This window comes from Castor canadensis, chromosome 2 (assembly GCF_047511655.1).
Source record: "Castor canadensis chromosome 2, mCasCan1.hap1v2, whole genome shotgun sequence".
In the NCBI taxonomy this organism is placed as follows: Eukaryota; Metazoa; Chordata; class Mammalia; order Rodentia; family Castoridae; genus Castor; species Castor canadensis.
In genome coordinates this window covers 64,879,589-64,898,097 of record NC_133387.1, presented here as the reverse complement: position 1 = coordinate 64,898,097, position 18,509 = coordinate 64,879,589, and the positions used below count along the sequence as shown (strand labels likewise).

At 37.9% G+C, this 18,509-nt stretch overlaps 1 protein-coding gene across 1 annotated transcript in view; it reads left to right on the top strand.

Moving 5' to 3' along the window:
• The window catches only part of Fbxl13 (F-box and leucine rich repeat protein 13), a 232,799-nt gene that overhangs the window by 29,001 nt on the left and 185,289 nt on the right, over positions 1 to 18,509 (top strand). Inside the window, exons 4-5 of the mRNA XM_074064909.1 lie at positions 16,338 to 16,405; positions 17,137 to 17,291. Of these exons, the coding sequence (XP_073921010.1) occupies positions 16,338 to 16,405; positions 17,137 to 17,291 (223 nt within the window). The remainder of the gene's footprint in view (positions 1 to 16,337; positions 16,406 to 17,136; positions 17,292 to 18,509) is intronic.

Genomic DNA, 18,509 nt, shown 5'->3' with positions numbered 1-18,509 from the left:
CGAGCCTCTTGACTGCCTTAGCATCAGGTGGAGATACTGTGTGCCAGTGGAACAGACTTGAGTTTTTTGACCTCCATTTTAAGTCCTAGATTGAGCCTGGTGCACACTCACTTTCCTCCAGAAATTGAGTGGGTCCTGTACCTGGGAGACTCAGCAAGGGACTGTTTCCATCACCCACATCCCAACCTCAGGTAACACAGCTATTGCCAAAGCAGTGCTTACAAATGGAGCTGTAAAGCTGCCTAGGCACCAGGCATAGTCCTTGTCTCAGTGGAACAGATGCTTTGGCCTGCATCACTGACAGCCGTATTGTGGGCATCAGTGTATCCCTGAGGCTGTGTAGGTTGCTTTGCTGTAGCTGTGAGACTCAGGCACGACCCAACTTAGTTTCAGGTAGGTTGCCAAAGGACTGCCTTTATCCACAACTCAAATCTCGGGTAGCACAGTGTGGCATGAGACCCCATTCACTTGGGGTAGGACAGAATAGTAAACGGGACTTTGCCATGGAACTTAATGCCAGGCTGGTGAACCCTAACACTGAGCAGATCCTAATGCCTCCCATCCCCAGGCTTGCCTGTGAATGGAGCTTCTGGAATAGCTCTGGTGCCAGGGAAGAGACATGACCCCAGTCTATCAACCTTTTTTTTTTTTTTAATTATAAATTTTTTTTTTAGAATTCAATAATATTTAATGGGTTTTTCTTTATCTTTAACAGTTACTCCATTCGCAGTGGTTTTTTTTTTAATTTTAATTTTTAAATTATTCATATGTGCATACAATGCTTGGGTCATTTCTCCCCCCTGCCCCCACCCCCTCCCTTACCACCCATTCTGCCCCCTCCCTTTCCCCCCCACCCCCTCGATACCCAGCAGAAACTATTTTGCTCTTATCTCTAATTTTGTTGAAGAGAGAGTATAAGCAATAATAGGAAGGAACAAGGGTTTTTGCTGGTTGAGATAAGGATAGCTATACAGGGAGTTGACTCACATTAATTTCCTGTGCGTGGGTGTTACCTTCTAGGTTAATTCTTCTTGATCTCACCTTTTCTCTAGTTCCTGGTCCCCTTCTCCTATTGGCCTCAGTTGCTTTTAAGGTATCTGCTTTAGTTTCTCTGCATTGAGGGCAACAAATGCTAGCTAGTTTTTTAGGTGTCTTACCTATCCTCACCCCTCCCTTGTGTGCTCTCGCTTTCATCATGTGCTCATAGTCCAATCCCCTTGTTGTGTTTGCCCTTGATCTAATGTCCACATATGAGGGAGAACATACGATTTTTGGTTTTTTGAGCCAGGCTAACCTCACTCAGAATGATGTTCTCCAATTCCATCCATTTACCAGCGAATGATAACATTTCGTTCTTCTTCATGGCTGCATAAAATTCCATTGTGTATAGATACCACATTTTCGTAATCCATTCGTCAGTGGTGGGGCATCTTGGCTGTTTCCATAACTTGGCTATTGTGAATAGTGCCGCAGCAAACATGGATGTGCAGGTGCCTCTGGAGTAAACTGTGTCACAGTCTTTTGGGTATGTCCTCAAGAGTGGTATAGCAAGATCAAATGGTAGATCAACATTTAGCTTTTTAAATAGCCTTCAAATTTTTTTCCAGAGTGGTTGTACTAGTTTACATTCCCACCAACAGTGTGAGAGGGTTCCTTTTTCCCCGTATCCTCACCAACGCCTGTTGTTGGTGGTGTTGCTAATGATGGCTATTCTAACAGGGGTGAGGTGGAATCTTAGCATGGTTTTAATTTGCATTTCCTTTATTGCTAGAGATGGTGAGCATTTTTTCATGTGCTTTTTGGCCATTTGAATTTCTTCTTTTGAGAAAGTTCTGTTTAGTTCACTTGCCCATTTCTTTATTGGTTTATTAGTTTGGGAGAATTTAGTTTTTTAAGTTCCCTATATGTTCTGATTATCAGTCCTTTGTCTGATGTGTAGCTGGCAAATATTTTCTCCCACTCTGTGGGTGTTCTCTTCAGTTTTGAGACCATTTCTTTTGATGAACAGAAGCTTTTTGGTTTTATGAGGTCCCATTTATCTATGCTATCTCTTAATTGCTGTGCTGCTGGGGTTCCGTTGAGAAAATTCTTACCTATACCTACTAACTCCAGAGTATTTCCTACTCTTTCCTGTATCAACTTAAGAGTTTGTGGTCTGATATTAAGATCCTTGATCCATTTTGAGTTAATCTTGGTATAGGGTGATATACATGGATCTAGTTTCAGTTTTTTGCAGACTGCTAACCAGTTTACCTAGCAGTTTTTGTTGAAGAGGCTGCTATTTCTCCATCGTATATTTTTAGTGCCTTTGTCAAAGACAAGTTGGTTATAGTTGTGTGGCTTCATATCTGGGTCCTCTATTCTGTTCCACTGTTCTTCATGTCTGTTTTTGTGCCAGTACCATGCTGTTTTTATCGTTATTGCTTTGTAATATAGTTTGAAGTCAGGTATCGTGATACCTCCAGCATTGTTCTTTTGACTGAGTATTGCCTTGGCTATTCCTGGCCTCTTGTGTTTCCATATAAATTTAACAGTAGATTTTTCAATCTCTTTAAAGAATGTCATTGGAATTTTGATGGGAATTGCATTAAACATGTAGATTACTTTGGGGAGTATCGACATTTTTACTACATTGATTCTACCAATCCATGAGCATGGGAGAACTCTCCACTTTCTATAGTCTTCCTCAATCTCTTTCTTCAGAAGTGTACAGTTTTCCTTGTAGAGGTCTTTCACATCTTTTGTTAGGTTTACACCTAGGTATTTGATTTTGTTTGAGGCTATTGTAAATGGAATTGTTTTCATACATTCTTTTTCATTATTAGTATATAGAAATGCTAATGATTTTTCTATGTTGATTTTATATCCTGCTACCTTGCTGAAGCTATTGATGATGTCTGGAAGCTTCTGAGTAGAGTTTTTTGGGTGTTTAAGGTATAGGATCATGTCGTCTGCAAATAGGGATATTTTGACAGTTTCTTTACCTATTTGTATTCCTTTTATTCCTTCTTCTTGCCTAATTGCTCTGGCTAGGAATTCCAGTACTATGTTGAATAAGAGTGGAGATAGTGGGCATCCTTGTCTGGTTCCTGATTTTAGAGGGAATGGTTTCAGTTTTTCTCTGTTAAGTATAATGCTGGCTGTAGTTTGTCATATATAGCTTTTATAATGTTGAGGAACTTTCCTTCTATTCCTATTTTTCTTAGAGCTTTTATCATGAAATGGTGTTGATCTTATCAAAGGCTTTTTCTGCATCTATTGAGATGATCAAGTGGTTTTTGTCATTGCTTCTGTTAATGTGGTTTATTATGTTTATTGATTTTCGTATGTTGAACCACCCCTGCATCCCTGAGATGAAGCCTACTTGGTCGTGGTGAATGATCTTTTTGATATGTTGTTGAATTCAATTTGCCATTATTTTGTTGAGGATTTTTGCGTCAATGTTCATTAAGGAGATTGGCCTATAGTTCTCCTTTTTGGAGGTGTCTTTGCCTGGTTTTGGGATAAGTGTAATACTGGCTTCATAAAATGTGTTAGGCAGTTTTCCCTCCCTTTCTATTTCGTGGAACAGTTTAAGGAGGGTTGGTATCAGTTCTTCTTTAAAGTTCTGGTAGAATTCAGCAGAGAATCCATCAGGTCCTGGACTTTTCTTTTTGGGGAGACTCTTGATTGCTGCTTCAATTTCATTTTGTGTTATAGGTCTATTGAGGTGATTAATTTCCTCTTGGTTCAGTTTTGGATGATCATATATATCTAGAAATCTGTCCATTTCTTTAAGATTTTCGAAATTATTTGAATATAGGTTCTTGAAGTAATCTCTGATGATTTCCTGGACTTCCATGGTGTTTGTTGTTTTCTCCCCTTTTGCATTCCTAATTCTACTAGTTTGTGTTTTTTTCCTCCTCATTTTAGTCAGGTTTGCCAGGGGTCTGTCGATCTGTTTGTTTTTTCAAAGAACCAGCTTTTTGTTTCATTAATTCTTTGTATGGTTTTTTTGGTTTCTATTTCGTTGATTTCAGCTCTTATTTTTATTATTTCTCTCCTTCTATTTGTTTTGGGATTTTCTTGTTCCTGTTTTTCTAGGAGTTTGAGATGTCTCATTAGGTCATTGATTTGGGATCTTTCATTCTTTTTAATATATGCACTCATTGCTATAAACTTTCCTCTCAGGACTGCCTTTGCTGTGTCCCATAGGTTCTGGTAGGTTGTGTTTTCATTTTCATTGACTTTCAAGAACTTTTTAATTTCCTCTTTTATTTCATCGATGACCCATTGTTCATTAAGGAATGAGTTATTCAGTTTTCAGCTGTTTGCATGTTTTTTGTCTTTACTTTTGTTGTTGAGTTCTAGTTTTATTGCATTGTGATCAGATAGTGTACACAGTATACTTTCTATTTTCTTATATTTGCTGAGGCTTGCTTTGTGCCTTAGGTTATGATCTATTTGAAGAAGGTTCCATGGGCTGCTGAGAAGAATGTATATTGTGTAGAAGTTGGATGAAATGTTCTGTAGACATCAAGTAGGTCCATTTGATTTATTGTATATTTTAGATCTTGGATTTCTTTATTGATTTCTTGTTTGGATGACCTCTCTATTGATGATAATGGGGTGTTAAAGTTTCCCACAACCACTGTGATGGCGTTAATATATGCTTTTAGGTTTCAGGGTATGTTTGATGAAATTGGGTGCATTGACATTGGGTACATACAGGTTGATGATTATTACTTCCTTTTGGTCTATTTCCTCTTTTATTTGTATGGCATGTCCTTCTTTATCTCGTTTGATCAATGTAGGTTTGAAGTCTACTTTGTCAGAGATAAGTATTGCTACCCCTGCCTGTTTTCGAGGGACCATTGGCTTGGTAAATCTTCTTCCAGCCTTTCATCCTAAGGCTATGCTTATTTCTGTCAGTGAGATGGGTGTCCTGTAAGCAACAAATTGTTGGATCTTCCCTTTTAATCCATTTCATCAAGCAGTGCCTTTTGATGGGCGAATAAAGTCCGTTAACATTAAGTGTTAGTACTGATAGATATGTGGTGATTCCTGTCATTTAGTTGTCTTAGTTGTTTGAAGGTTTGATTGTGTGTACCTAATTTGAGGTTGCTCTCTACTTTCTTGCTTTTTCTTTTCTTGTTGTTTGGTGCTGCCTGTCTTTTCATGGTTAAGTTGGGTTTCACTTTCTGTGTGCAGAATCCTTTGAAGAATCTTTTGTAGTGGTGGCTTTGTGATCACATATTGTTTTAGTTTCTGCTTATCATGGAAGACTTGTATTGCTCCATCTATTTTGAATGATAGTTTTGGTGGGTAGAGTATCCTGGGGTTGAAGTTATTTTCATTCAGTGCCCAGAAGATCTCACCCCAGGCTCTTCTTGCTTTTAATATTTCTGTTGAGAAGTCTGCTGTGATTTTGATGGGTTTACCTTTGTATGTTATTTGTTTTTCCTCTCTTACAGCCTTCAATATTCTTTCCTTAGTTTCTGAACTTCTTGTTTTTATGATGATATGTCGTGGAGTAGTTCTATTTTGATCTGGTCTGTTTGGTGTCCTGGAGGCCTCTTGCATCTGTATGGGAATATCTTTCTCTAGATTTGGGAAATTTTCTGTTATTATTTTGTTGAATATATTACGCATTTCCTTTGCTTGCACCTCTTCTCCTTCTTCAATGCCCATGATTCTCAGGTTTGGTCTTTTGATGCAGTCGGTGAGTTCTTGCATTTTCTTTTCACAGGTCTTTGGTTGTTTAACTAATAGTTCTTTGGTTTTTTCCTTTAATTACCATTTCATCTTCTAGTTCTGAGATTCTGTCTTCTGTTTGTTCTATTCTGCTGGCTTGGCCTTCCGTTTTGTTTTGCTGTTCTGTTTCATTCTTTTTTCTGAGGTTTTCCATATCCTGGATGGTTTCCTCTTTAATGTTGTCTATTTTTGCCCTGAGTTTATTTATCTCTTTATTAATCGTATTCTCTCTTTCACTTTGGTGTTTCTACAGTGCTTCTATGGTTTCCTTTATTTCTTCTTGTGCTTTTTCAAATTCTCTATTTTTGTTTTCTTGGAATTTCTTGAGTGTCTCCTGTACATTTTGGTTGACCCTATCCAGTATCATCTCTATAAAATTCTCATTGAGTACCTGTAGTATGTCTTCTTTTAAATTATTCTTGTGGGCTTCACTGGGTTCTTTGGCATAGTTTATCTTTTTTTTTTTGTTGGAGTCTGGATCTGAGTATCTGTTTTCTTCATTTCTCTCTGGTTCCTGCACTAACTTTTTGGTGTGGGAAAACTGTTTTCCCTGTTTTTTCTGTCTTCCCATCATTGCCCTTGGTGTGGTATTGTCCCTGTACTATGTGAAATTTAGTATTTTCTGTCATATAATAATAGCACTAGTGATATTTAGAATGGAGCAGTGAGAGGGCATGGAAAGGAAAGAAGTTAAAGGAAAAGGGAAAAATAATCAAGTAGAAAAAAAAAAAACCAAAGAAACAAACATAAAAACTTTCAAAGATATAAACAGGGAGAGACAGTGTATTAATCAACCGTAAGGTGAAAAGGCATTAGAGAGACAGAGAGAAGATTGAAAATAAAAAATAAAAAGATTGAAGATAAGAGTAAAAATAAAAAAAAAATAAGTAAATGAAAGAAAAAATATATATAAAATAAAATAAAACAAAATAAAAAGTAAAAAATAAAAAATAACCTCCAAGTTCAAATGCAATGAAATTTCAGTCTTAATAATTTTGGTGTTCATCTCTCAGCCTGCAATCCTGGAGATGGTGCCTCAGATGTTGTTCTGTAGTTGTCTCATCAAAGGGGACGCATAAAGTAGTCAAAAAAAAAAATCCCACCAAGTGTCCCATGTTCAAATGCAATACAGTTTCAGTAAGTTTTTCAGCATGCAGGTGTAGTTTGGTTGTTTTCTCATCAAAGGTAGGGAGAGAGAAAAGAAAGAGTCTAGAGACAGTTCTGTGAATGGCTATCTGTGTCTGTGGCTTGCCTGCCTGCTGCTGTCAGCCTGCTGTTGCTGGAGGCATTATTTATGTAGATCTTAGGGGTAAGCTTAGCACTGCTCCCGCTTTCTCTGGTCGGCATGTTTGTTTATAGCTCATGTGGGAAGTGGATCTTCCCCCCTCTCCTGTGGAGTTTTCCTCCCTCTGCCACTCTCACAAGCTTTCCTTCTCCTGGTTGCTGGGTGCATGCCGCTGCTCCCGCCCTCTCTTGCCAGGCCCGGCTTGTTTATTTACAGTTCCGGGAAGGATTCCCCTCCCCCCCTCTTCGGTGCTCAGTGCTCCCCACCCTCTTTGCTATGTGTCTTTATTGTTCTTATTGCTTATTACTCAGTTTCTCTTTTTTTCCGTGGGTGGGGGCCGGTCTGTCCAGGGGGCTATGCTGATCTGGCCCAGGGTTGTCTGTGGGAGTACTGCATACCAATTAGCTCACCTTGTGGTCCGCGTCTTCCCAAGCCATCTGGGCGTGGTCATCTGGCAGCCCGGGGGCCCTCCTGGTTTCTCCGTTTAATGTGAAGTGGAGATGCTCTGCGCAGGCTGGAGGTGTGGAGGGGTCAAAGTTTTGCCTCTTCTGGGTGGCTTTGCCTGCAAGGTGTATCTCCAGTGTCTCTCCAAGATTTCACTTTAGGAGGCATGCTTTCTGCTTCCTCCCTCTAGCCGCCATCTTGGAATCTCCCATTTGTAGTCTAATTATAAATTTTTTATTAGGATTTATTCTTAGTAGTGAATTTGTAGTGAATAGAATTCATAGTGACAATTCTGATTAGTCTTATATTGTACATTATTTACATTCCCCTCATCATCTCTCCCTCTTAGCTTCCTCTCCACCCCACTTAAAGCAATTGCAGAAAGTTTCTTAGTTCTGTTTCGTATAGGTATGTGAAGTCTATCAACCATATACTATCACCTTAATCTCCTTCCTTCACCCTTCTGCCACCCACTAGTACCCCCCCACACACTGTGTCTATTTTATAGTCCTGGTTTTCATTATTAGTATTTGAGTTGATGTTCAAAGGGGTGTCTCAATGTATGCCCTCCGTGGGTGTGCTTTACTTTTCTCTGTTCAATCCCTTTGAATACTCTCCCTTAAGTCTATCAACTTCTATTGCAGCTAGGATTACCTGTGGCTGGTTGCTGTGGTTTTGGACAAGTCCACTTGAGCAATAGGCAGCTCCTAATAACATTGTGGGCCTTGGTCCTACCTCAGTGTTGTGCTGGTCTGGGCAGGTTATGGGGTCAGGATGTGTCTACAGGTTTGACGTCAGAGGCTGTGATTAGTCTGTCCACAGTATCTCTGCCTAGAACTAAACAGAATCCTGCAGTGCCTGATCACAGTTGGGCCTACCCCAGGTCCAGGCTTCTGGGGACAGACAACTCTCTCTAGGCACTTTCCTGGTTCTTTTTGAACCATGTATTTTGGACAATGTATTCCAGGCTTAGATTGCCCTCTAATATTGAAACAGTGACACCAACAGCAGACTCCCATTAAATCTGGACCTGGACACCATTCAGTGCTGAAATAGTAGAAATGACTTCAGGCTCAGAGAAAGTTAACAGCCTGTTTAGAACTTATGGAAAGAAAGGCAAAATAAAGCCATGTTAGGAAGACTAAAATAAATACCTAACTCTTCAATGCCGAGATAATGTTGCACATCAATAAGCATCAAGAGCATTCAGGCAACCGTGACATCACCTAATTGAGTGCCAGATAGTAACCAGTATGGAAGAATTCTCAGAGGATTTAAAACAACTGTTTAAGAAAGCTCAATGAGCTTGAAGAAAACAGAGAAATGTTTCAATACTCTAACAGAGGGACTTAACGAAAATAATGGAAGCAATTAAAAATAGTCAAACATTTAAAATCAGTATTGTTTAAATGTCTGTACTACCCAAAATGATTTAAAGATTCAGTATAATCCCTATAAAAATATCAATGACATTCTTCATGGGTCAGAAAAAAACAATCCTAAAATTTATATGGAAATCTACACTCCCCCCCACCAGTAGACAAAGCTGTTTTGAGCAAAAAGAACAAAGCAGGAGGCATTATGGTATCTGACTTCAAAACATACTACTAAGCTGTGGTAATCAAAGCAGCATGGTTATTGGCATGAAAACAGACACATACACCAATGGAACAGAATAGAGAGCCTAGAAATAAACCCACACATCTACAGCCAACTGTTTTTCAACAGAAGTGCTAAAAACGTACACTGAGAAAGGATAGTTTTTTCAATAAATTGTCTAGGAAAATTGGACATTCACATGCAGAATAAAACTAGACCCCTTTGTCTTGCTAATTATAAAAATCAACTCAAAATGGCTTAAAGATTTAAATGTAAGACTGAAATTATGAAACTACTAGAAGAAAACATAGGGGCAGTGCTTCAGGACATTGGCATAGACAAAGATTTTTTTTTCAGACAATACCCCCAAATAATAGGAAACAAAAGCAAAAATAGACAAATGGGATTACAGAAAACTCAAAAGTTTTTATACAGCAAAGGGAACAATCACCAGAGTGCAAAGACAGCTAATATTTGCGAACTATACATGTAACAATCAATGACTAGACTATACAAGAAACTACAAAAACTCAATAGTCAAAGAACCCCAATAACCTGGTTAAAAATGGGCAACTGACCTAAGTAGACATTTTGCAAAAGAAGATATACAAATGGCCAACAGGTACATGAAATATGCTCAACACCACTAATCATCAGGCAAATGCAAATCAAGCCACAATGAGATACCACATCACCCAGTAAGCATGGCTATTATCAAAAACATTATGATAAATGCTGGCGAGAATGTGGGGAAAAGGGAACCCTTTAGGAATTACATTTAGGAATGTAAATTAGTAAGTTCTTATGGTTGTTCCTCAAAAAATTAAAGTAGAACTGCCACATGATCCAGCAACTCCACTACTGGTTATAATATAGCCAAAGAAATGAGATTAGTATGTCGAAGAGATTTTTGTACACTTATATTCATTGCAATACTATTCACAATAGCCAAGAAATCGAAACATTCCTCAGCTGATGAATGAATAAAGAAAATGTGGTTCAAATATACAATGGAATACTGTTCAGCCATAAAAAGAATCCTGTAATTTCCAGAAACATGAATAGAACTGGAAGTAATTATGTTAAGTGAAAAAAGCCCTGCACAGAAAGCCAGGTGCATGATCTCATTTGTATGTGGAATCTAAAAAAGTTGATCACAAAGAAGTTGAGAGTAGAATGTTGTTTACCAGAGGCCCAGGAGAGTTGGGTCGGGGATGAGAGGCATGGGGAAAGATTGGTCAATGGGTACTAAATTAGACTTAGAGAGGGGCAACAAATTCTGATGTGCTGTTACCCATAGGGTAACTAGGTAACGATGTACTGGACATTTCAAAAAGCTAGAGGAAAGCATACCGAAAGTTGTTGCCAGAAAGAAATGATAAATATTTAGGCCATCTATATAAAATATACATAATAAATACATATATAAAATAAATATGTAAAATATATAAATATTTTTATATTAACCTGATTTAAAAATTACTCAATGTGTACATGTGTCAAAATATTATGTGACATCCCATTTAATATGTATAATTTTTATGTTTATATGTATCAGTTAAAATAATTTCTAAAAAATGCAACTCCATTGTTTTGCATAATAAATACAAAGAGTTGCTCAATATCATCTAGTACTGATTATATTCATATATATGCCAGATTTGCATCTCCCAAGTTGTCATAAAAATGTCTTTTTATAAATGGATTTGTTCATTCAGAATTCATACGGAGTTCACATGCTGTACTTGGTAGTTATGTATCTAATTCTCTTAAAATTGACAACAGTTTTCATTATATCCCTTTACTACTTATTAATTGAAGGAAACAGCTAATGTGTCTTGTAAAGTGTTCTGTATTCTCATCTTTTCCTCTGGTGTTCTTTCTTGCAAGCTGGCAGTTCCATCTAGAAGCTTGATTCCATTAAGGTTCTTGCCCCCTCCCCCGTTTTTTCTTTTGATGATAGAAATACTGTATTGGGATGTTGTGTTCTTCCTAGCACATCATATCAGGAGGACCACATGGTCTAATCAACCCACTTTTAATGAATCATTAATCATTAAAAGTTCTATAGATGTTAACATAAAAGTTAATCACCAGTGATCATAGTCATTAATCATGATTAATGATCTGAATTGCTAAATGTCCTATAGACATTAACCTAATTACTTATTTGTTGTGTCATACAATGCACATGTAATAGTTTCTGAGTAATAGTACCACAGAACACTAACAATAAGAGCACTGAATGCAGTTTAGGGAAATTAGGCAGTTTTTCAGTAAAGCAATACTTTTGGTTACCTGAAATAATTCCATTGTTTATCTTTGAAATTTATGAGCAACTATATTGTATTCTCCCCCCCTCCATGATTTCTCATACAACAGTAGACACTATAGGTAGCCTTCCACATCTTGCTTTTTTCATTTAATATGTCCAAGAGATCTCTCCCATAGCCAGCATCACAGGGGAGCACTATGTAACAAAACCTAGAACCTAAATGGAGGATGTGGGTTTCAATAGTCTTACAGATGTAAGTGAAGTTTATCTATGAAAAGGAAGTGTAATGTTAAGACTCCAGAGGCTTGAGTTTTAACCACCTGAGAGAGGCAGGCAGGTCCTGTGCCCCATACAAGAATCAGTTGGTAACTAGATCCTGAACTTTGCTGCTCTGCCAAGGTATTTCTTCTCTTTTGAGGATGTATAATTACTACTTCCCAAGAAAGCATCAAAATTAAGTATTTTACTGTATTCTGGAGCGAAGTGTAAGAATAATGGTGATATGAACTAGATTTGTGTTGTTTAAAAGAGATTTAAATGTAACATAGAGTACTAAGTTAATGATATGGTACTTATTTATCACTTGTCTGCTATTTATGGCATTTGGGATGTTCTAAAGAATGTCTTTCCCAGCACTCAGGATGCTGAAGTAAGAGGATCATGCGTTCCAGGCCAGCCTGGGCTCTGTAGCAAGACTGTCTCAAAACAAAAACAAAAGTCTTTGTAAATTTGTAATTAGTTTAAATTGTTTTGGTGACTTTGCTTAATAATGTTGTCAACAAATATTTACATGTTTAAGAAAAATTGATTTTGCAAAGTGTTTATTTAAATATGTGTTTATTAAATAGAGCATTGGTACACAAATAACGTGTTTCCATGCACACAAGCCCTTTGGGTATCAACAAGTGTTTCAGTAAATTGCAGAAGATCGAGAAAGAAGAAAAATGACATGTCATGAAAAATCCAGTGCCATGGTGCTGTATGCACAGACACTGCTCACTCTGTATTAAAGATACAGCTTGTTTTTCCTCCTGTTACTGCTGTGTCTGACCTTTGAATGTGTGTGACCACTTGAAGGGAATCCCTAGCACTACTGCTCTGTGCTTCTGGAGAACCCCAAGCAGGTGCTCCAGGTTTCTGCATCTTCACATCCTTTTTTTTTTTTTTGTTATCTTTGGCGGTACTAGGGGTCGAACTCAGAGCTTACACTTGCTAGGCAGGCACTCTACCACTTGAGCCACATCCCAGACCTTTTTGTATTGATTATTTTTGAGATAGGTTCTTAATTTATGCCCAGGCTGGCCTAGAACCCTGATCCTCCTGATCTCTACCTTCTAAGGAGCTAGGATGAAAGATATGTGTCACCACATCTGGCTCATCACATCCATAAGATGCTAAAACTGCCTTCCTTTCCCTGGACTCCTAACTCTACCCAAATCATACGGGGTGATCATACTTTTCACAAGAGGTACTTTTCTGGAGACCTCTAACTAGTCAAACTTGGACTTCATGACTAAGGCCACATTTGTTTACTTTCCAGTGGCAAGAACGTAAAACTTTCAATTCATTTTCCCATCAGCTTTGAAAGGAAGTGCTTCTCAATAAAATTTTGACTTGGGGAGTTGCATTTGGCATTATGGAAGACTTTTGTACTGTTTTGTGTGTGTGTGTGTGTGTGTGTGTGTGTGTGTGTGTGTGTGTGTGTGACTTTAGTTCAAATTTGCAAAATTTAAAGTTCCACAAGATTTGTCGGCATTGTGATATGTGTGATGTGCAGAAGTGGGAACATTGCCTTTCCTTTGTGTGGCACAAGTAGCAGCCTGTGCCTCCCAGGAGCAATTCTTTTCAACTCTGCTTCTAGTCCCTCTCCTAGGCTTGGACCCCCAATCCATGTGACATCTGCCTCCCAATAGCCATTTTAGTCTTCATTTCAGATGACAGAGAAACTGCCTTCCTTAGTCTCTTCTCAAACTCAAAATAAAAAGATTTAGATTGACTTTTAGAGCTTAAAAAAAGTCATTAGCTCCTGATAACTTGAATCCATTAATGTTAGGTTGGGGCTATTCTTCATTGGCCCTCCATACTTGTCAAATGTTGAAAAATACAGAAAACAAGAAAGAAAAAAGGGATGGGAAATTCCGCCCATAATACTGAGTTTGTAATGCAGCTATGTTGCTCACAATACATACTTCAGAATAGAAATAAAGCAAGTATGGCAGAATGTTGACAAGGTTAAAGGTAGACTATGGGTTCATACTACCTTGTAAATTTGAGATTTTTTAAAAATAGAATTGAGTAGTAATTATGTTATATGTAGTAACCTTTAAAAATGAGATCAGTTTTGCATTTTACTTTTTAACCTCTCTTCTAGTCTTTAGAATATGTTTCCTTGAAACTAATGTGCTATGTTGTTGGAACTCAGCTTAAAACAGTGGACCACAGCATCTCTGTGGCTCCAGTATATAGCTAAGGCACATCTGAGTAGTAATAGTTGAGTTGTCATAGCAGTAATTCCTCAAGATGGTGGGAAAGGCCTGAGGAAGTGTGTGTGGGGGGCTGAGTGTGGATAGTTTAAAAGAAGTTCCACAGGTGGTTCTAGTCGGCCTCTGCAGAGGACCCACTTGCCTAAAAGGAAAAAATAGTTCAAATTTCTAGCAAAATACTGAGAAAATTCTTCATAGATAAGTCATTATTTTGATATTCCCACTGTTTAATTACTCTAATTTTAGAAACTATCTCCCATAGCTGAATTTAAAAATTTTTTTAGTCTTGAAGCTAACCTTATAATATGACTGGACTCTCAGAAATCATATTATAGGTAGGGTGTGGTGGCAAATGCCTGTAATCCCAGCTACTTGGAAGGTGCATAGGTCTGAAGCCATCTCTAGGCAAAACATGAGACTTTATTAAAAAATAACTATAGAAAAAGAAAAAGGGCTTTGAGTATGGTTCAAGTGGTAGAGTACTTGCTTAGCAAGCACAAGGCCCTGAGTTCAAATCTCAGTTCCTCAAAAAAAAAATCCTATTGTGATGCACCTGCTTTTCCCTCACTTCAGGTATGACTGGAAGGTATCCGGGGACAGCAGCATGTAGTATGTGAGGGGCTGGAAACAGGATTCTCACACTGAGATCCCTACTATTGACGCTAAGTTGCTTTTTTATCCAGCAACTTCTCCACAAAATTGTCACCAGAATCCTTTATCCTACATTTGTAGTAGTCAGATGGCAGAGAATTGACCTGCAATTAGACAGTTTTTTAATCTTTCAATCAATCAGTACTTACTACAGAGTCTCAGCTTATGATGGTTTGGCTTGCAATGTTTTGCATTTTGGATGGTGCAAAAGTGACAGGCATTCAGTAAGAGCTGCCCTTTGAATTTTGAGTTTTGATCTTTTCCCTGACTGCAGACAATGCAGTGAGGGTCTCTGCAGGCCGGGCAGTGGTGGGCACTCAGCAGCAGCTATCAAGAGGGCCACACCCAGCAATCTACAGTGCATTGTACTGCTAAGCTATGAAGTTCAGTGGGCTAGGTGTAACAAATGCATCTTTGACTTAGCAGTGTTCTCAATCCATCTGTGATGGGCTTATTGGAATGGAAGCCCCATGCATTCCAATAGTGGAGAAGCATCTGTTTTTGTGGAGCTCTTTCTCTGTGTAAAACACTCTTGGCAGGGTAGAAAGCCAGTGCTGCAGTATAGATGGGGAGAAAGTGATGGTGGAAATGGAGCTATGTGATTTGAGTTGTCCAGCCATATGGTGATTTAAACTATTAGAGTTAAAAAACAAAACAAAACAAAAACCCAAACAAACAACAACAACAACAACAAAACAACTAGGCAAACAACATATGTGATATTAAAATAAAAATGTAGGGAATGAAACTCTTAAAAAATGGACATTAGAATGAGAAGGCCTTGTATCATAAACAATGAATTAATGAAGGCTTCAATTACTTCTTTCAATTTTAGACTAAAAATAATACTTTTTTGTTCTTTTAAAGAACCAATCGTAGGAAAGAAAACTCCAGCTCAAATGTTCCTTGCTGAACTATTTTTCAAAGTCATTATTGCTAAAATGTTTTGAACCACACTTATTTGATCATATACTATTCTCATTTTACTTTTAGATAGCTATGTAGTACTTTACAGGTGATATATTCTCAAGAGAGTCAGGCTGAGGGAATTTAGGAAGCTTTTACAGAGCTAAAAACCTCTAACTGAATGCCACCCTTCACCCCTTTCCTGGTCTCATCCTCTCTTCCATAATATCCCCAACACTTCTTCTTTACATAGGTTTATTTTTATCTAGATTCCGCTCACCTGTCAAAATCTGAATCTAGTGAAGAATGACTTCAAACTTTTGTGATTTCCTCACCACAAGCATAATTTGTATTTAATCACCATCAAAAGTGAGAGGTTTTTTTTCCCCTGAGTGCTGGGGTGGGGGGGCTTTGAGCATGTTAAGCAAGCATTCTATCACTGATCTATATCCCCAACCCCAAAAGGAAGGATTTGCAAAAGTAATTGAATATCAGGATGTCTGCAGGTCTTTTTTTATGCCTAAAATATATCCAAGATTAACATGTGTATACTATAACATTTAATTTAACAGCATTTAAATGCAAAGGAGGAAAACATTTGTCTTAGAAAAGTAGCATTCAGAATTCCTGGTAATTGGTGTAGATTTGAATCAAACTTACCTTTCCACTAAATGTGTTTGTATGTCTATATGGAAAACAAGGTGACCATAGAAAATGAGAAGACACCATTAGCTCTAAATCATACTTGTGCATATAATAAATGGTAAATTATTATCTTTTTTGGGGCTGGTACTGGGGATTGAACTCAGACTTTTGTGCTTGCTGGGCAAGTACTCTCCCACTTGAGCCACACTACCTTCCCGTTTTGTTTTAGCTTATTTTTCAGATGGGATCTTATGCTTTTGTCCTGATTAGCCCGTGACAACTTCTTTCTAATATTTATTTCCGTTATTTATTTTAGATGACTCCCGAATTGATGGTAAAAGCATGTACTTTTTACACTGGACATTTAATAAAGACCCACTTTTGGTAAGAATGTGGTTTTTTAATGTACTATTTCTTCTTCTTTGTATGATATTTTTCCAGACAAAGAAAAGCTAACTTTGGGCCAGTTACACTAATTTTGTACACGTATTAAGCATGTTTCTATCACTTTGTATTGTTTCTTTTATATTTAATCATTTTGTATTTATTCATTTTGTATAGTTTGTCTGAAATCCTTAGGGCCAGATATGTTTCAGTTTCAGAATTTAGGTTCACTTTCCTTTATCACCATTAGGAATTCTTCAGGTCATACCTGTGCTATGCCTTCCTCCCTTCTCCCTTCCCTCCCTCCCTCCCTCCTTCCCTCCTTGGGTTTTAACTTAAGGCCTCGCATTTGCTAGGCAGGCACTTTACCACTTGAGCCATGCCTCCAGCCTTTTCTGTTTTAGTTATTCTTCAAACACTGCCTCATGTTTTATGCCTGTGTCAGCGTGGTCCCTCGATCATCCTATTTACATTCCTACATAGGAACTGTCGGGGCAGACAAGCACACACAACTTTTATTGGTTGAGATGGGGAGGTTTCACAAACTTTTTGCCCTGATTGGCTTTGAAACCTTGCCCTCTAAGTAGTTGGGATTACAGACATGAGCCACCATATCTGGCAATGTTGTAGTTTTTGAGGGATAAAGGAAACATCATTTGTCCCTTTTAATTTATATACTAATGTAGCACCCTAACACCAAAATGTTATTTTTCTGTACTTTCTGCCTGTAGCACGTGGAGGGACACAGCAATACCCTGTGTAAATGAAAGCACTGCACTGGCTGAAAAAATGGAAAGAGCGATAACATATTACAATTCTAAACTTCTACGATTTTCACTTCATCTCTGGCACTCTTATGTGAAAAGGAATAAAGAAAATCTTATAGGTAAATCCTAGTTTTTGTATAACTCCATTCAAAGAGTCAAACTGTTAAGCATGATTTGTACACTGAGAGAATGTGTTGTCTTTATGTTTAGAGAATTGTCATGAAATGGAGCACTACTAATTTAAAACACTTAACCTTAGATTACTTAAATGTTTCTTTTAAAACATTTTATTATAATACGAAATAGGCTTATTTAAAATAAAATTGTAGTGCATGTGGCAGGTTCTCTACCACATGGCTCAAGTGGTAGAGCACCTGCCTTGCAAACACAAAGCCCTGAGTTCAAACTTTACTACCACAAAAAATGAAGGAAAATAAAATTCTATGTGTATTTGTATATACAAATATAAATAGGGATATACTATTAGCTTTTTTATATAATAAAGCTAGTATATTAAGGGTAGGTATCAAAATTGACTGTAAAGAGCTAAATACTACATTTAATGTAAATGTGAGGAAGCTTAAATAAACACCATTTTTTGATAATAATGAGCATTTGTGTGTGTGTGACCTTAGGAGATTGTAGAGGTAAAGAACTCTAAGTCTTTTGCTTAGACTTAATGCAACTCTCTGGAAACTGACTTCTTTTGTGGTTGGGGACACTAGCAAGTCATTTCCTTTTGACCACCATTGTCTGTGCCCCGCTCAGAGTGAATCCTCTGAAGGTTTTTTTGTTTCGTTTTTTTTTGTTTTTTCGTGTTACTGGAGTTTGAACTTAGAGCCTCACACTCGATAGGTAGGTGCTCTGCCACTTGAGCCAAGCCCCCCACTCCTTTTTGCTCTAATTATTTTTGAGATTGAGTCTCTTGTTTATGCCTAAGGAGCCTGGACTCTGATCTTCTTACTTACACTTCCCACATAGCTGGGGTGACAGGTGGTGCCACCACAACTAGTTTATTTGTTGAAATGGGGGTCTCATTAACTTTTTGCCTGAATTGGCTTTGAATGATGCCCTTCCTGATCTCTGCCTCTGGAATAGCTAATATTCAGGTTTCAGCCACTGTTCTCTGGCCCTCTGAAGGCTTTAACACAAACATAGTGAAGGGTTAGGAGCTAGTTAATTGTCTAGCTTGCATTTCACGAGATTGTAATATGAGATAGCTATCTTCAAGATTTTTTTCTCCTTTTATCATTTTTACATTTACTTACATGTGTATACAGTTTGTTCCACTCCCCCTATCCCTCACCCCTGCTTCCAAGCAGAACCTGTTCCACCCT